General features: G+C 40.9%; 1 protein-coding gene across 1 annotated transcript in view; it reads left to right on the top strand.

Moving 5' to 3' along the window:
- Positions 1-15068, top strand: part of lrrc1 (leucine rich repeat containing 1) — a 141780-nt gene that overhangs the window by 22514 nt on the left and 104198 nt on the right. The window contains exon 2 of the mRNA XM_072251101.1: positions 12807-12924. Coding sequence (XP_072107202.1) covers positions 12807-12924 — 118 coding nt within the window. The remainder of the gene's footprint in view (positions 1-12806; positions 12925-15068) is intronic.

Here is a 15068-nt window from a genome sequence, read left to right as displayed (position 1 = left end):
CAACCAGAAAAGGCTCCCTTTATCCCATTCTTTGCCTCCTGCCAATCAGCTGTTGCTTTATCCATGCTAGAATCTTTCCTGTAATACCATAGTTTGTTAAGCAGCCTCATGTGTGACACCTTGTCAAAGGCCTTCTGAAAATTCAAGTACACTACATCCACTGATTCTCCATTGTCTATCCTGCTTGTTATATCTTCAAAGAATTCCAACAGATTTGTCAGGCAAGATGTTCCCTTGACTACGGTCTATTTTATCATGTGCTTCCAAGTATCCTGAGATCTCATCCTTAATAATTATCTCCAACATCTTCCCAACTGAGATCAGACTAACTGGCCTTTATTTTCTTTTCTTATGCCTTTCTATTCTTGAAGAGTAGAGTGACATTTTCAATTTTTCAGTTTTCTGGAACCATTCCAGAATCTAGTGATTCTTGAAAGATCATTATGAATGCTTCCACAATCTCTTCAGCCACCTCTTTCAGAACCCTGGGGTGTATACCATCTGGTCCAGGTGACTTAACTACCTTCAGACCTTTCAGTTTCTCAAGAACCTTCTCCCTGGTAATGGTAACTTTATATACACTGACCCCTGTTCTCTAGAACCTCTACCATACTGCCAGTGTCTTCTACTAGGAAGATTGATGCAAAGTACTGATTCAATTCGCCCGCCGTCTCATTGTCATCCATTACCTCCTCTCCAGCATCGTTTTCCAACAGTCCAATATCCACTCTTGCCTCTCTTTTACACTTACCTGAATAAACTTCTGGCATCCTTTCTAAATATTATTGGCTAGCTTAGTTTCATATTCCATCTTTTCCTTGATGACTTTTTAGTTGTCTTCTGTTGTTTTTTAAAAGCTTTTCAATCCTCTAACTTCTGAATAATTTTTGCTCTATGATACATCCTCTCTTTAGCTTTTATGTTGGCTTTGACTTCTCTTGTTAAGCCACGGTTATGTCATCTTGCCTTCAGGTTACTCTTCCTCTTTGGGATGTACATATCCTATTCCTTCTGAACTGCTTCCAGAAATTCCAGCCATTGCTGCTGTGTCATCATCCCTGCCAGTGTTCTTGTCCAATCAGTTTTGGCCAGCCCTTCTCTCATGCTTCTGTAATTTCCCTTACTCCACTGTAGCTTCTCCTTTTCAAATTTCAGCGTGAATTTGATCATATTATGATTACTTTCTCCTCAGGGTTCTTTTACCTTAAGCTCTCTAATCAACTCTGGTTCATTGCATAACACCCGATCCAGAATAGCTGATCCTGTAGTGGGCTTAACCACAGGCTGCTCTAAAAAGCTGTCTTGTAGGGACTCTAGAAATTCCCTCTCCTGGAATCCAGCACCAACGTGATTTTCCCAATCTACCTGCGTAGTGAAATCCCCCATGACTATTGTAACATTGCCCTTTTGGCATGCACTTTCTATTTCCCATTGTAATTTGTAGACCACATCCTTGCTGCTGTTTAGGGGTCTGTATACAAAACCCATCAGGATCTTTTTACCCTTGCATTTCCTTAGCTCTATCCACATCCTGTGTTTTTGCTTCTTGTGAACCTGTTAATTTCAGACCAAGCAAAAGAACTAGCACGGTGTATTTTAAACCAGCAAGTACTTTGACCAGGAATTACTGTGGAGAGCATTCTAACTGGTTGTATCACCGTTTGTAACGGAGGCGCCAGTGCACAGAATTGGAAAAGGCTGTAGAGAGTTGTATACTTTGCCGGCTCCATCGTGGGCACTAGACTCCCCACCATCAAGGACATCTTCAAAAGGCGATGCCTCAAAAAGGCAGCATCCATCATTAAGGATCCCCATCACCCAGGACCTGCCCTCTTCTCATTGCTACAATCAAGCGGCAGGTACAGGAGCCTGAAGAGAGACACTCAGTGTTTCAGGAACAGCTTCTTTCCCTCCGTCATCAGATTTCTGAATAGTCCATGAACACTACCTCGCTATTTTTGTTCTTTTTTTTTGTATTACTTATTACTTAGTAGATATATTTCTTATTGTAATTTATAGTATATTTTATGTATTGTACTGCACTGCTCCCACAAAGCAATCCATTTCATGACATATGTCAGTGTTGTTAAACTTGCTTCTGATTCTGGTGGAGAGGGGGGTTTTAAAAGGCAGATAAGTGTAAGTTTTTTACACAGAGAGTGGTGGGTACACTGCCTGGAGATGTTAGAAACAAACTTTAGAGGCTTTTAAGAGATGTTTAGATAGGCATATGAACGTGAGGAAAATGGATGCATATAGACATTGTGACGTGGCAGAAAGGATTAGCTTAGTTAACCATTTGATTACTAATTTAATGGATTTGCACCTTTATGTGGACCAGAAAGCCTGTTCCTGTGCTGTACTGTTCTATGCTCTGTCCAGTAAGCAAGAACTGCAGCATTGAATTTCAATGTTTCAGTCTTTTAAATTGCCTTAATTCAAAGCAGGGCTAATCTGATAATGTGTGCTCATACCTTTGAGAAAACATACTTCCCGAGGATTTTCTCAATGAAGGAGTGCAACATAGTTTACTCTCTTACCCATAATATTCTTCCTGTTTTTCTGTATTTTATTCAGAGAAACAGTGCGGTAACAGGCCTCTCCGACCCAACAAACCCCCATTGGCCTTTTACATGCATGTGACCAATTAACCTACTAATGCGTACGTATTTGGAATGTGGGAGGAAATTGGCACACCTGGAGGAAACCTGTGCGGACATAGGGAGAACATACAAGCAACTTACAGTCAGTGTGTTGCTGGCATTGTAATAGGGTTCTGCTAACGGCTACACAACATTCTGAATTAGAACATAAAATGGTACAGTACAGTACAGGCCTTTTGTCCCCTGATATCCTGGCCTTCTGACCTATTCTAAGATCAATCTAACCCTTCCATCTCCATGTAGCTGTAAACAAGAGAAGACCTGCAGATGCTGGAAATCTGAGCAACACACACAAAATGCTGAGTTGCTCCAGTATTTTGTATGTGTTGCTCTCCATGTAGCAATCCATTTTTCTGTCATCCATCAACGTCAAAGTAAATTTATTAGCAAAGTACATATATGTCACCATATTCTATCTTGAGATTCAATTTCTTGCAGGCATTTACATGAAAATAAAGACATACAATAGAGTATATGAACCATTATACATAAACAAAGATTGACAAACAACCAGTGTAACCATTTAAGAGTTTTTTAAGTGCGCCTAATGTATTTGCCTCAACCATCACCATGCCTGGCAGGGTGGCATGCACCCACCACTCTCTATATAAAAATATGTATTTCTGACATGCTATTTATACTTCCCTCCAATCGTCATAAAATCTGTCCCCTTTTTGATTAGCAACTTCACTGATGTCGCCTCTGGTTTCAGTATGTCACTTGCATAGAGTCGCAGTTAATGTCTGCTCATTATCTGGGTTGGTATTGTTATCTTGTTTAGTGTGGTGTGGAACGTGCTGGGTGAGCTTGCCTCTGTTTTAATCTGCAAAATATGTTAATTAGCTAAAGGACAGTAGAAAAGAAACCATGTAGGTCATCTAGCACCCAGTTTGAACAAACGGAACCACGAGATTGAATGGGCGGGTAATTGGTTCTCATGCAGTGAATCAGACATAAATATTTGGACAATGAATGGACATTCCTGTTCTCTTAATTTGGCACATTTGTTAACACACAGTCTGTTGACATAAAGAAGCCATTGTCTCCTTCATAGCTTTGGAAATAAATAACTAAATAACCTTCAAAGAAACTTGCAAAAGGTGTAAGTCTTAAGGCTGCTTTTAAATTCTGGCCACAATTCTAGTTTGAACCAGGTTTTGATATTAAAAACACATGTATTTATGTAAAAGGAGCCTTCACTACAAAGCTAATACAGAATGCAGCCAGCGAACTGAGCCAAACGATTTTTGTTTTTGGGTGGAGAAGAGGGATGAGAGCATTTGGATTGATTTTTCTGCTAATTCAATCAACAATGCAGCAAGTGTGAAGAGAAAATGATGGTTGGGACTGCGGCATATTTAACTATTTGTTGGGTTTGCGATCTGATTTTAAGCGTCAACTTTATTCGCCAGATGCACTCAAAGGCCACTTTATTAGGTACTAAAGTGGTCACTGAAAGTATGGTCGTGGTCTTCTGCTGCTGTAGCCCATCCACTTATAGGTTCAACGTGTTGTGCGTTCAGCGATGTCTTCTGCACACCACTGTTGCAACGTGTGGTTATTTGAGTTACTGTTACCTTCCTATCAGCTTGAACCGGTCTTTCCATTTTCCTCTGACCTCCCCATTAACAATGCTTTTTTGTTGACAGAACTGCTGCTCGCTGGAATTTTTTTTTGTTTTTTTTGCACCATTCTCTGTAAACTCTAGAGACTGTTGAGTGTAAAAATCCCAGGAGATCAGCAGTTTCTCAGATACTCAAACCAGCCCGTCTGACAGCAATAATCATGCCACAGTCAAAGTCACTTAAATCACACTTCTTTCCCATTCTGTTTCGTCTGACAACAACTGAACCTCTTGACCATGTTTGTGTGTTTTTATGTATTGAGTTGCCGCCACATGTTTGGCTAATTAGATAATTGCATTAATGAGCAGGTGTACCCAATAAAGTGGCCATTAAAGTGTAACATGAAATTTGTTTGGCAGCAGCAGTACAGTGCAAATACAAAAATCTACCAGGTAGAAAAAACAAGCAGTGCAAATACAAACAGAATAACAAGGTACCGTTCATGGACTGTTGAGAAATTTGATGGCAGAGAGGAACGAGCTGTTCCCTGTGCATTTAATATTTCAGTAATATTTGAGTAATATTGTAAATATATTGTTTGATTAAGCATTCTTTGTTTACATAATTTGTTGTTTACAAAGTGCAGCACTGTACAAAAGTCTAAGGCACATATATAAATAGCTAGGATGTCCAAGACTTTTGCACAGTAATTTATTTGTCAATGTGGAGTGGAGAGCAAGTTTGTAAATCTGGCAAGAGCCAAGGATGTTGGGAATGGCGAGGCTGGAGCGTGCGGGAGAGGTCTAGTACAGATGAAAGAGAAGGAGAGACGGGGCAGGGGGAGGTGCTGGGGTAGATACATCCAGCCCTGAGAATCAGGCAAGATCATTTGATTTCCAACAAGAGGTTATTGATCATTATAGAATGTCTCTCTGGTGCTTCCCTTCTTACTCCCTTCCCTTTTTCCCATCCATGATTCCCCTCTCCCTGTCTGCTTCTCACTCTCTGTCCATGATAGAGACCCATATCAGATTTGGGTTTATTACTCACATATGTCATGAAATTTATTGTTTATTTGTGGCAGCAGTACCTGTACAGTGAAATACATAAAATTACTGTTGCAAAAGTCTTAGGCACCCTAGCTATATATATGTGCCTAGATTTTGACAAAGTACTGTATGTGAATGGCAAACATCATTCCGCCACCTTCTCATATGTGCCGCACCTCACCAAAGTGAAACAAAGTACACATTTATTCTGGACTCCTGTGTTTCTCTTTTGATTCATTTTATGTTTTGGAGTTACAAAACATAACAGTGGCGACAAGTGAATTTAAAATGAACCCGAGTTGACTACCTACCTGTTGGAGCGCAGCGAGACGTTTGAGTTTAAAAAAAATGCAGCATGTTTTCTTCACGAGGAGCGAAACGGCTGAGTAAAAAACAAAGCATGTTTTTTTTTCATTGCAAGAGGAGAGAGATGTTCAAGTTTTAAAAAATCGCAGCACGTTTATCCCAGGTTCCCGTGTTTCTCTTTCTATTAATTTTATGTTTTGGAGTTACAAATCATAACATTCAAAAGGGGAAGTTTGAGCAGCCAGAAGTTGTGTTATATGTTGGCTCCAATGACATAAGTAGGAAAAGCGAAGAGGTCCGGAGGAGATAACTTAGGGAATTAGGTAGAAAGCTGAAAAGCAAGACCTCTAGGCTAGCAATCTCTGGTTTGCTGCCTGTGCCACATACTAGAGACAGTAAGAGTAGGATGATTAGATAACAGAATCAACAAACTCATTCGTAAGGCCAGTGATGTTGTGGGGTTGGAACTGGACTCTCTCACAGTGGTGTCTGAAAAGAGGATGCTGTATAAGTTGCATACCATCTTGGACAATGTCTCCCATCCACTACATAATGTACTGGATGGGCACAGGAGTACATTCAGCCAGAGACTCATTCCACCGAGATGCAGCACAGAGCGTCATAGGAAGTCATTCCTGCCTGTGGCCATCAAACTTTACAACTCCTCCCTTGGAGGGTCAGACACCCTGAGCCAATAGGCTACTCCTGGACTTATTTCCTGGCATAATTTACATATTACTATTTAATTATTTATGGTTTTATTACTATTTAATTATTTATGGTGCAACTGTAACGAAAACCAGTTTCCCCCGGGATCAATAAAGTATGACTATGACTATGACTGTTTGGCGGATGAATGTGTGGCTGAGGAACTGGTGTAGTGGCCAAGGCTTCAGATTTCTGTATCATTAGGGTCTCTTCTGTTGAAGGTATAACCTGTACAGAAGGGATGAGCTACATCTGAACCCAATGGGGACCAATATCCTTGTGGGCATAGAACTGTTGGGGAGGGTTTAAACTAATTTGGCGGGGAGGGGGATAGGAAACATTGATCGGGCTGAGATGGGGTAGTTTGTATACAAGTAGAAGTGGTGTGTAGGAGACTATCAGTAAAAACAGGCAGATGATAGAGCATAATTGCAGTCATTGGGATGATTTGCAGTGTAACAGGAGATAACAATTAAGGGTGACGAATACTGGACTGAAGGTCCTTGCTATTTGAAAGCATGTAGAATGTGGTAGATGATCTAGTAGCACAGTTGGAGATGGGCAGAGATATCATGTTTTGTGGGCATCACTGAGTTGTGGCTGAAAGAAGATTAATATAGGAAGCTTAACATGCAAAAATACACATTGTATTGAAAAAACAAACCAGAAGGCAGAGAGGGTGAGGTGGCTTTGTTGGTAAAAAATGAAATCAAAACCTGAGGAAGGTGTGACATAGGATTGGAAGATGTTGAATCGTTGTGGGTATTGTTAAGAGACTGCAAGGGTAAAAAGACCCTGATGGGAGTTGTATACAGGTCTCCAAACAGTAGCCAGGATGTGGGCTACAAATTACAGCGGGAGGTAAAAAAGGTATGTCAAAAGAGCACTGTTACAATAATCATGAAGGATTTCAATATGCAGTTAGATTTGAAAAAGTAGGTTGGTGCTAATTTTGCATCCCAAGAGAGAGAATTTATAGAATGCCTATGAAATGGCTTTTTAGTGTAGCTTGTTATTAACCCACTAGGGGTCAGCTATTCTGGATTGGGTGTTGTATAATGAACCAGATTTAATTAAGGAGCTTAAGATAAAGGAACCCTTAGGAGTCAGTGATCATAATATGATAGAATTCACTCTGCAATTTGAGTTGGAGCTGAAGGTAGATAGGTCACCTGGATCAGATGGACTACAACCCAGTGTTCTGAAAGAGGTGGCTGAAGAGTTTGTGGAGGCATTAGTAATGATCTTTCAAGAATCAGTAGATTCTGGAATGGTTTTAGAGGATTGGAAAATTGTCAATGTCACTCGACTCTTCAAGAAGGGAAGGAGGTAGAAGAAAGGAAATTATAGGCCAGTTAACGTGACCTCACTTGCACATGGTAAAATAGGCCAAAGGCAGCATTGTTTTCTTGAGGGAAAACCTTGCTTGACAAATCTGTTGCAGATCTTTGAGGAAATAACAAGCAGGATAGACAAAGGGGAAATGGTGGACGTTGTGTGTTTGGATTTTAAGAACGCCTTTGACAAGATGCCATACTTGAGACTGCCTATCAAGATAAGAGCCCATTGTATTACAGGAAAGAAATTAACATGGATAAAGCAGTGGCTGATTGGCAGGAGGCAAAGAGTGGGAATAAAGGCTTCCAGTAATTAGTGGTGTTTCACAGGGGTTGGTGTTACGACTGCTTCTTTTTACATTGTATGTCAATGACTTTGATGGCTTTGAGGCCAAGTTTGCAAATAATACAAAGATAGGTGGACTGGCAGGTAGTGTTGAGGATGTAGATGTAGATGGACTTGGACAGATTGGGAGAATGGACAGATGGAATATAGTGTTGGGAACTGTAACATCGTGCACTTTAGTAGAAGGAATAAAATTGTAGACTATTTTCTGAATGGGGAGGAAATTTAAAAATCCCAAGTGCAAAGGGGCTTGTGAGTCCCTGTGCTCTGGTAGTAATGAGAAGTGGGCCTGTCCAGCATGGTAAGTGATAGATGTCGCCATCTTGAGGAACTGCTTCTTGGCGATGAATGAAGATATTGAGTTGGTTATTAAAGACTGTGGTGGGATAGCTTAGAAATAAATGATTTTCTCATGTAGGTCAGAGGGCACAACCTTGGAATAAATGTATCTATGCACATTTTATTCCATATCTGTACTTTATCCTCTAACTTTATTTTCAAGTTCAAGTTCTGATTTATTGTTATTCTACCATACACATGTATACAGCTAAATGAATCATTGTTCCTCTGGGGCTTAAGGTACAAAACACAGAAAATATAATCACACATCCTTTATTCTTCATAATTGTTGCATGTAGCACCTTGACCAACACACCACAGTAAATTCCTAACAAATGTAATGTATGTGATGAACATAAGAACATAAGAAATAAGAGCAGGAGTAGGCCATCTGACTCATCGAGCCTCCCCCACCATTCAATAAGATCATGGCTGATCTGTCCATAAACTCAGCTCTATCTACCTGCCTTTTCTCCATAACCCTTAATTCCCTTACTATTTAAAAACCTATCTAACTTTCTTAAATATATTTAGTGAAGAAGCCTCAACTGCTTCCCTGGGCAGAGAATTCCACAGATTCACCACTCTCTGGGAAAAGCAGTTTCTCCTCATCTCTGTCCTAAATCTTCTCCCCTGAATCTTGAAGCAATGTCCCCTAGTTCTAGTCTCACATACAAATGGAAACAACTTTCCTTCTTCTATCTTATCTATTCCTTTCAAAATTGTGTATGTTTCTATGAGATCCCCTCATTCTTCTGAACTAGAGAGAATATAGTCCCAGGCGACTCAACCCTTCATCCCTGGAATCAACCTGGTGAACCTCCTCTGCACTGCCTCCAAAGCCAGTATATCCTTCCTCAAGTATGGAGCCCAGAGCTGTACACAGTACTCCAGGTGCGGCCTCACCAGTACCCTGTAAAGTTGCAGCATGACCTCCCTGCTCTTGAATTCAATCCCTCTAGCAATGAGGGCCAACACTCCGTTTGCCTTCTTAATAACCTGTTGTACCTGCAAGCCAACTTTTTGCGATTCATGCACAAGCACTCCCAAGTCCCTCTGCACAACAGCATGCTGCGATCTTTCACCATTTAAATAATAATCTGCTCTTCTATTATTCCTTCCAAAGTAGATGATCTCGCATTTACCAAAGTTGTATTCCATCTGCCCGACCCTGGCCCACTCACTTAACCTATCTATGTCCCTCTGCAGACTCTCCACATCCTCTGTGCAATTTTCTTTTTCACTCAGTTTAGTGTCATCAGCAAATTTTGCTATGCTACACTCAGTCCCTTCTTCCAAATCATCAGTGTAAATTGTAAACAACTGCGGGCCCAGCACCAACCCCTGTGGCACCCCACTCACCACAGTCTGCCAACTGGAGAAACACCCCATTTATACCAACTCTCTGCCTTCTATTGGTTAACCAATCCACTATCCATGCCAGTGCACTTCCTCTGACTCCATGCATCCGTATCTTATTTATAAGTCTCTTGTGCGGCACCTCATCGAACGCCTTCTGGAAATCCAAGTATATGACATCCACCTGTTCCCCTCTATCTACTGCACTCGTTATGTCCTCAAAGAACTCCAGTAAGTTTGTCAAACAGGACCTCCCCTTTCTGAATCCATGCTGCGTCTGTCTAATGGAACCACTCCCTTCTAAATGTTTCGCTATTTCTTCCTTAATGACAGCTTCAAGCATTTTTCCGACTACAGATGTTAAGCTAACTGGCCTGCTGTTGCTCGTCTTTTGCCTACATCCTTTTTTAAAAAGTGGCATGACATTTGCTGTCTTCCAATCCGCCGGGACCTGCCCAAAATCTAGAGAGTTTTGATAAATGATTACCAACACGTCTACTGTAACCACCGCCAATTCCTTCAACACCCTGGGATGCATCCCATCAGGACCAGGGGACTTATCTACCTTCAGGCCCTCTACTTTGCTCATCACTGTCTCTTTAGTGACAGTGATTTTATCAAGGTCCTCACTTCCCATTTGAATAAAGTGATGAATAAAGCTGATCGTTGATCCTTAGAACTGGGGCTGAGCCCTTGACAGGTCAAGGTTTGTGCAAATTTTCAGATTGCGAGAGATATGAAACTGAAACTCTCTATCCCTCTCCCAAAATATTAGTTGAGGTGGGAAGCATTTAAGATCCTGAAACTGGGCAGGAACGTGTCATGAGAAATGTTTTTTGTTGAGGTTTAAAGACGTCGGAGCACAATGAGGCCTTTCGACCCATGGAGTCTGCTCCACTTTCCATTGTGGTTGATTTATTATGCCTCTGAACCCCATTCTTGAGCCTTCTCCCTGTTGTAACCTTTGCAACCCTAACTAATCAAGAGCCCATTGACCTCCACTTTAAATGTACCCAATGACGACATCCACAACCATCCGCGGCAGTGAGTTCCACAGACTCGCCACCTTCTGGCTAAAGAACTTCCTCCTCATCTCGGATCGAAAGGGACTTCTCTCTATTTTGAGGCTGTGCTCTCTAATCCTAGACTCCCCCACTGTAGGAAACATCCTCTCCACATCTACCCTCTCTAGGCTTTTCAATATTAGATCAGTTTCAATGAGACTCCCACTCGTTGTTTTAACTCCAGCAAGTACAGGCCCAGAGCCATCAGTCCTTGTATGTTAGCCCTTTCATTCCCAAAATCATTTTCGTGAACCTCCCCTGGTTTCTCTCCACTAACAGCACATCCTCTCTTGGATACGGGGCCCAAAATTGCTCACAGTACTCCAAGTGTGGTCTGATGGTCCAATGCCTTTTAAAATCTTATAATGAATGGCTCGAGTAGGTGACTAGCTCCTGCTTGTTCCTTTGCTGTGGAATGAATGAGAATAATTTCAAGTTCAAGGTTATTGTCATCTGACTGTGCATGTATACAACCAAATAGAACAATGTTCCTCTGGACCACAGTGCATCCATAATATATGTGTTACGCGCAGCACATAAAACAAACTAGTAACACAATTAAGTTAATGAGATATATTTCAAAATTGGTGTGATTTGAGCAGCATAGGTAACAATACAATAAACAGCTCACTGTCCTGGTGATAAGAGCTTGGTGGTGGCAGGGTATTCATTAGTCTTGCAGCCTGGGGGAAGGAGTCATTACCCAGTCTGGCAGTGCTGATGCTCTTGTACCTCCTTCCTGACAGTACTGGGTGGAAGTGATTGTGGGATGGGTGGCTGGGATCGTCAACAGTGCTTTGGTCCCTTTGTATACAATGCTCCTAGTAATTGTCACAAATAGTGGGGGGAGGGAAACTCTGGTGACCCTCTCGGCAAAAGTATTTGTCATTTTCGGCTAACCAGTGACAACTGTCATCCAGATGATGCAGAAAATGCCTGGCAAACCCTTGCAGCATGCATTATAATTATAGAATGCGCTGAAAAGCTATGCTTATTTGGAGCAATATCATATTTGACAAGCGTGTGTGTGTGTGTTTATATTAGGTCAGGGGAATAGAACCTTTATCGCTTCAGAGGGTCACTAGCGTGACACGTGTTTTATTTTAACCACATACAGTTGCTAATAATTTTAATCCCATGTGTGAAGATGCTAATCCTAGAATTTAATGAGAGTCTGGTTTCTCTTTCTGCTGCTGCCAAATGACAATGAGCCAATAATATTTTCCTTATTTAAAATGCAGGGAAGCAGGGAATTGTGACTTCTGGTGTGTGTTTTGACAGCATTAATTGCTTGTAATTAACTTCCTTTGTTGTCAGTTTGGGGATAAAGACTGGGATGTTCATGCAGTGGATTTTAGAGTTATGGAGTCACACAACGCAGAAACAGGCCCTTCGGCCCACATCCTGCTCAACTTTTCGCATTCATGTACCTGTCCAAGTGTCTTTTAAATGTTGTTAACGTACCTGCCTCAACCACATCCTCTGGCACCTCATTCCACAGAATGATCATCCACTGTGTGGAAAAATTGCCCCTCAGGTCCCTTAGAAGTCTCTCGTCCTCACCACAAAATGCTACAGAGGGCTGAAAAATCTGCAGAGGGTTGTGGACTCGGCAAGCTCCATCATGGGCTCTAGCCTCCATAGCTTTGAGGATATCTTCAAAAGGTTATGCCTTAAAAGGCAGTATCCATCACGAAGTGCCCCCACCACCCAGAACATGCCTTGTACTTGCATCAAAGAGGAGCTATAGGAGCCTGAGACACGCATTTAATATTTACGGACCTGCTTCTTCCCCTCCACCATCAGATTTCTGAACAGACAATGAACCAACCCACGATCAGTACCTCACTACTTTTGCTCTCTTTCTGCACAATTTATTTAAAATCTAAATATTACATTTCTTACTGTAATTTGTATATTTTATGCATTGCATTGTACTGTAATACACATAGTTCATATATTTTGTGAGGTTTTTCAGGGTTTGGAAGGTTGATAGAGGAGTGAAGAATGTTGTTATTTTTGTTTTCCACGTCAGAATTGTTTGTAACCATCTTCTTTCACCTCTTTCAGCCGTTCTTCCAGCTGGTGAAGTTACGAAAACTTGGACTAAGCGACAACGAAATCCAACGCCTTCCCCCTGAGATAGCAAACTTCATGCTGCTAGTAGAGTTGGATCTTTCTCGAAACGGTAAATTATTGGAGTAAACACTTAAATCTTCTTTAAAATTTTGTTGCATTGTCTACGTGGTCAATTTCTGTACTTTTTCTATTTTCTCCTGTGTGTGCATTCATTAGTTGTTTTTTTTTGTAGTACAGTGGATTTCAGTTAGTCAGGGCAGCTACTTATTTGGGCCAATTCTTAAAGAACAAAAGCTAATCAAGAGAAGAACTGGTATTCTCTTCATTTATTTGGGATGCTGCTTAATTGGGACAGGAGACCGTTGCTGAGCAGTTTCTAACTAGCGTTAGTCCTGTGCAATGGTGTGACTGTTAGGCACCACACTTAGGGGTGAACAGTTTTTAAGTAATGGCAGTTGCTTGTGTTTGTGTTCAAAAAGCAGTGATTTTTGTCATTGATAGTTGGTGAGAAATAGGTAGTAAGACAATTCAGAACTGCTTTGCTCACTGTGGTTTCAAGCATTCAGTCATGGAGATGCAAGAAACAGCTGGGTGTGAAATGAACAATTTCACTACTTCAAGTTGGGAACTTTGGAGAATTTAAAGTTATTGTCAATCATCTTGAATGTTAGATTGAAAATGAAGATTTGGAGGATACAGTCATTGAAAGCATTATATGAAGGGAGTCCATATCTGCACTGGGTATCTGCATTGATTTTGTTCATTTGCAATCAATCAAAAGAAAATGGCAGCGTACACTGAATAAATTCTTCCATCGATAACGATTTGGAACTAATACAGATTTTTATGACATTGTAGTCATATTGGTAGTGTTCTAATTTGTACTGTATTTCATTTAAGTATATAATCTGTTACTCAGTTGAATGGTAGATTGTCTTTTTTAAAACCTTTTTAACTATTTCCATGAAATTTCAGCTCATTGGGGCAGCCACTTAATTGAACCAAAATGTTCTGTCCCGACTGGACTCCACTGTATTTCTCTTTTTCATTTGTTGTCATTTTCATTCTAATTAAGCAATTCCAGTTAGTTTTTATTAATGTCACAGACATATTTATTTTCTTATTTAATGTGCTTTTTTTTTAAACCGACTAAACAGGCAGCTGAATTATTGACGTGCAGTGATAGAACACAGAACATATAGCACTACAGCACATTACAGGCCCTTAGGCCCACGACGTTGAGCCGACCTTTTAACGTACTCTTAGATCAATCTAATCCTTCCCTGCCTCATAGCTCTCCGTTTTTCTGTCATCAATGTGTCTATCTAAGAGTTTCATAAATGCTGCTAATGTATCTGCCTCTACATCATCCCTGACAGGGCGTTCCACACACCCGCCCCTCTTTGTGTAAAAAAAAAACACACTTAACCTCTGACATCCCACCCCTACTTTTCTTCAATCACCTTAAAATTTATGCTCCCTCATAGTAGCCCTTTCTTCCCTGGCTATCCACTGAATTTGTGCCTCTTACCATCTTGAACATCTCCATCAAGTCCAGAGAGAAAGCCTTAGCTCGCTGAACCTATCTTCAGAGGACATGCTCTCTAATCCAGGCAGCATCTTGATAAATCTCCTCTGCACCCTCTCCCAAGATTCCAGTTCCTCCACATAATGAGGAGAATGTGTTGGAGGCCTCTGTTGGTTGGGGTCGATGATGGATGCTGTATCATAGCTGTCTATGTTGATATGCAAGGCAGTACCCCGTCTGGTACCATCAATCATTCCACGGTCAAAATCACTTTGAACACATTTCTTCCCCAGTCTAAAGTTTGATCTGACAACAACTGAACCTCCTGATCATGAATGTCTGCACTTTTTTATGCATTGAGTTGCTGCTACAGATTGGCTCAGTAGAAGTGAACAAACCTGTACAAGTGTACCTAATGAAGTGGCCACTGACTGTGGTCACTAAGTAGATGATTCATGTTGTTGTTTGTGGGATTTGCATATGTTAATCTGGAATGACTCTATTTTAGTACAGAACAGCTGGATAACTGCTTGTCTGGAATGTCAGGGTATCATTTCTCCTGACATTAACATCCAGTATGACCTATGTCATTTTGAATTCTGGCGTGGGTATGTGTTCTCAACATTTTGTTCAAGTTTGATGGTTGGAAGCAAGGTCAGGATACTCATAGTGAACAACAGGTTGACAGTGTAGGAAAAACCAAAGGAAATGAATATTAATTTAAA

Source organism: Mobula birostris, chromosome 2 (genome assembly GCF_030028105.1).
Source record: "Mobula birostris isolate sMobBir1 chromosome 2, sMobBir1.hap1, whole genome shotgun sequence".
Lineage (NCBI taxonomy): Eukaryota > Metazoa > Chordata > Chondrichthyes > Myliobatiformes > Myliobatidae > Mobula > Mobula birostris.
The sequence above is the reverse complement of the archived record's forward strand: the minus strand, read 5'-3'. Positions and strand labels throughout refer to the sequence as shown.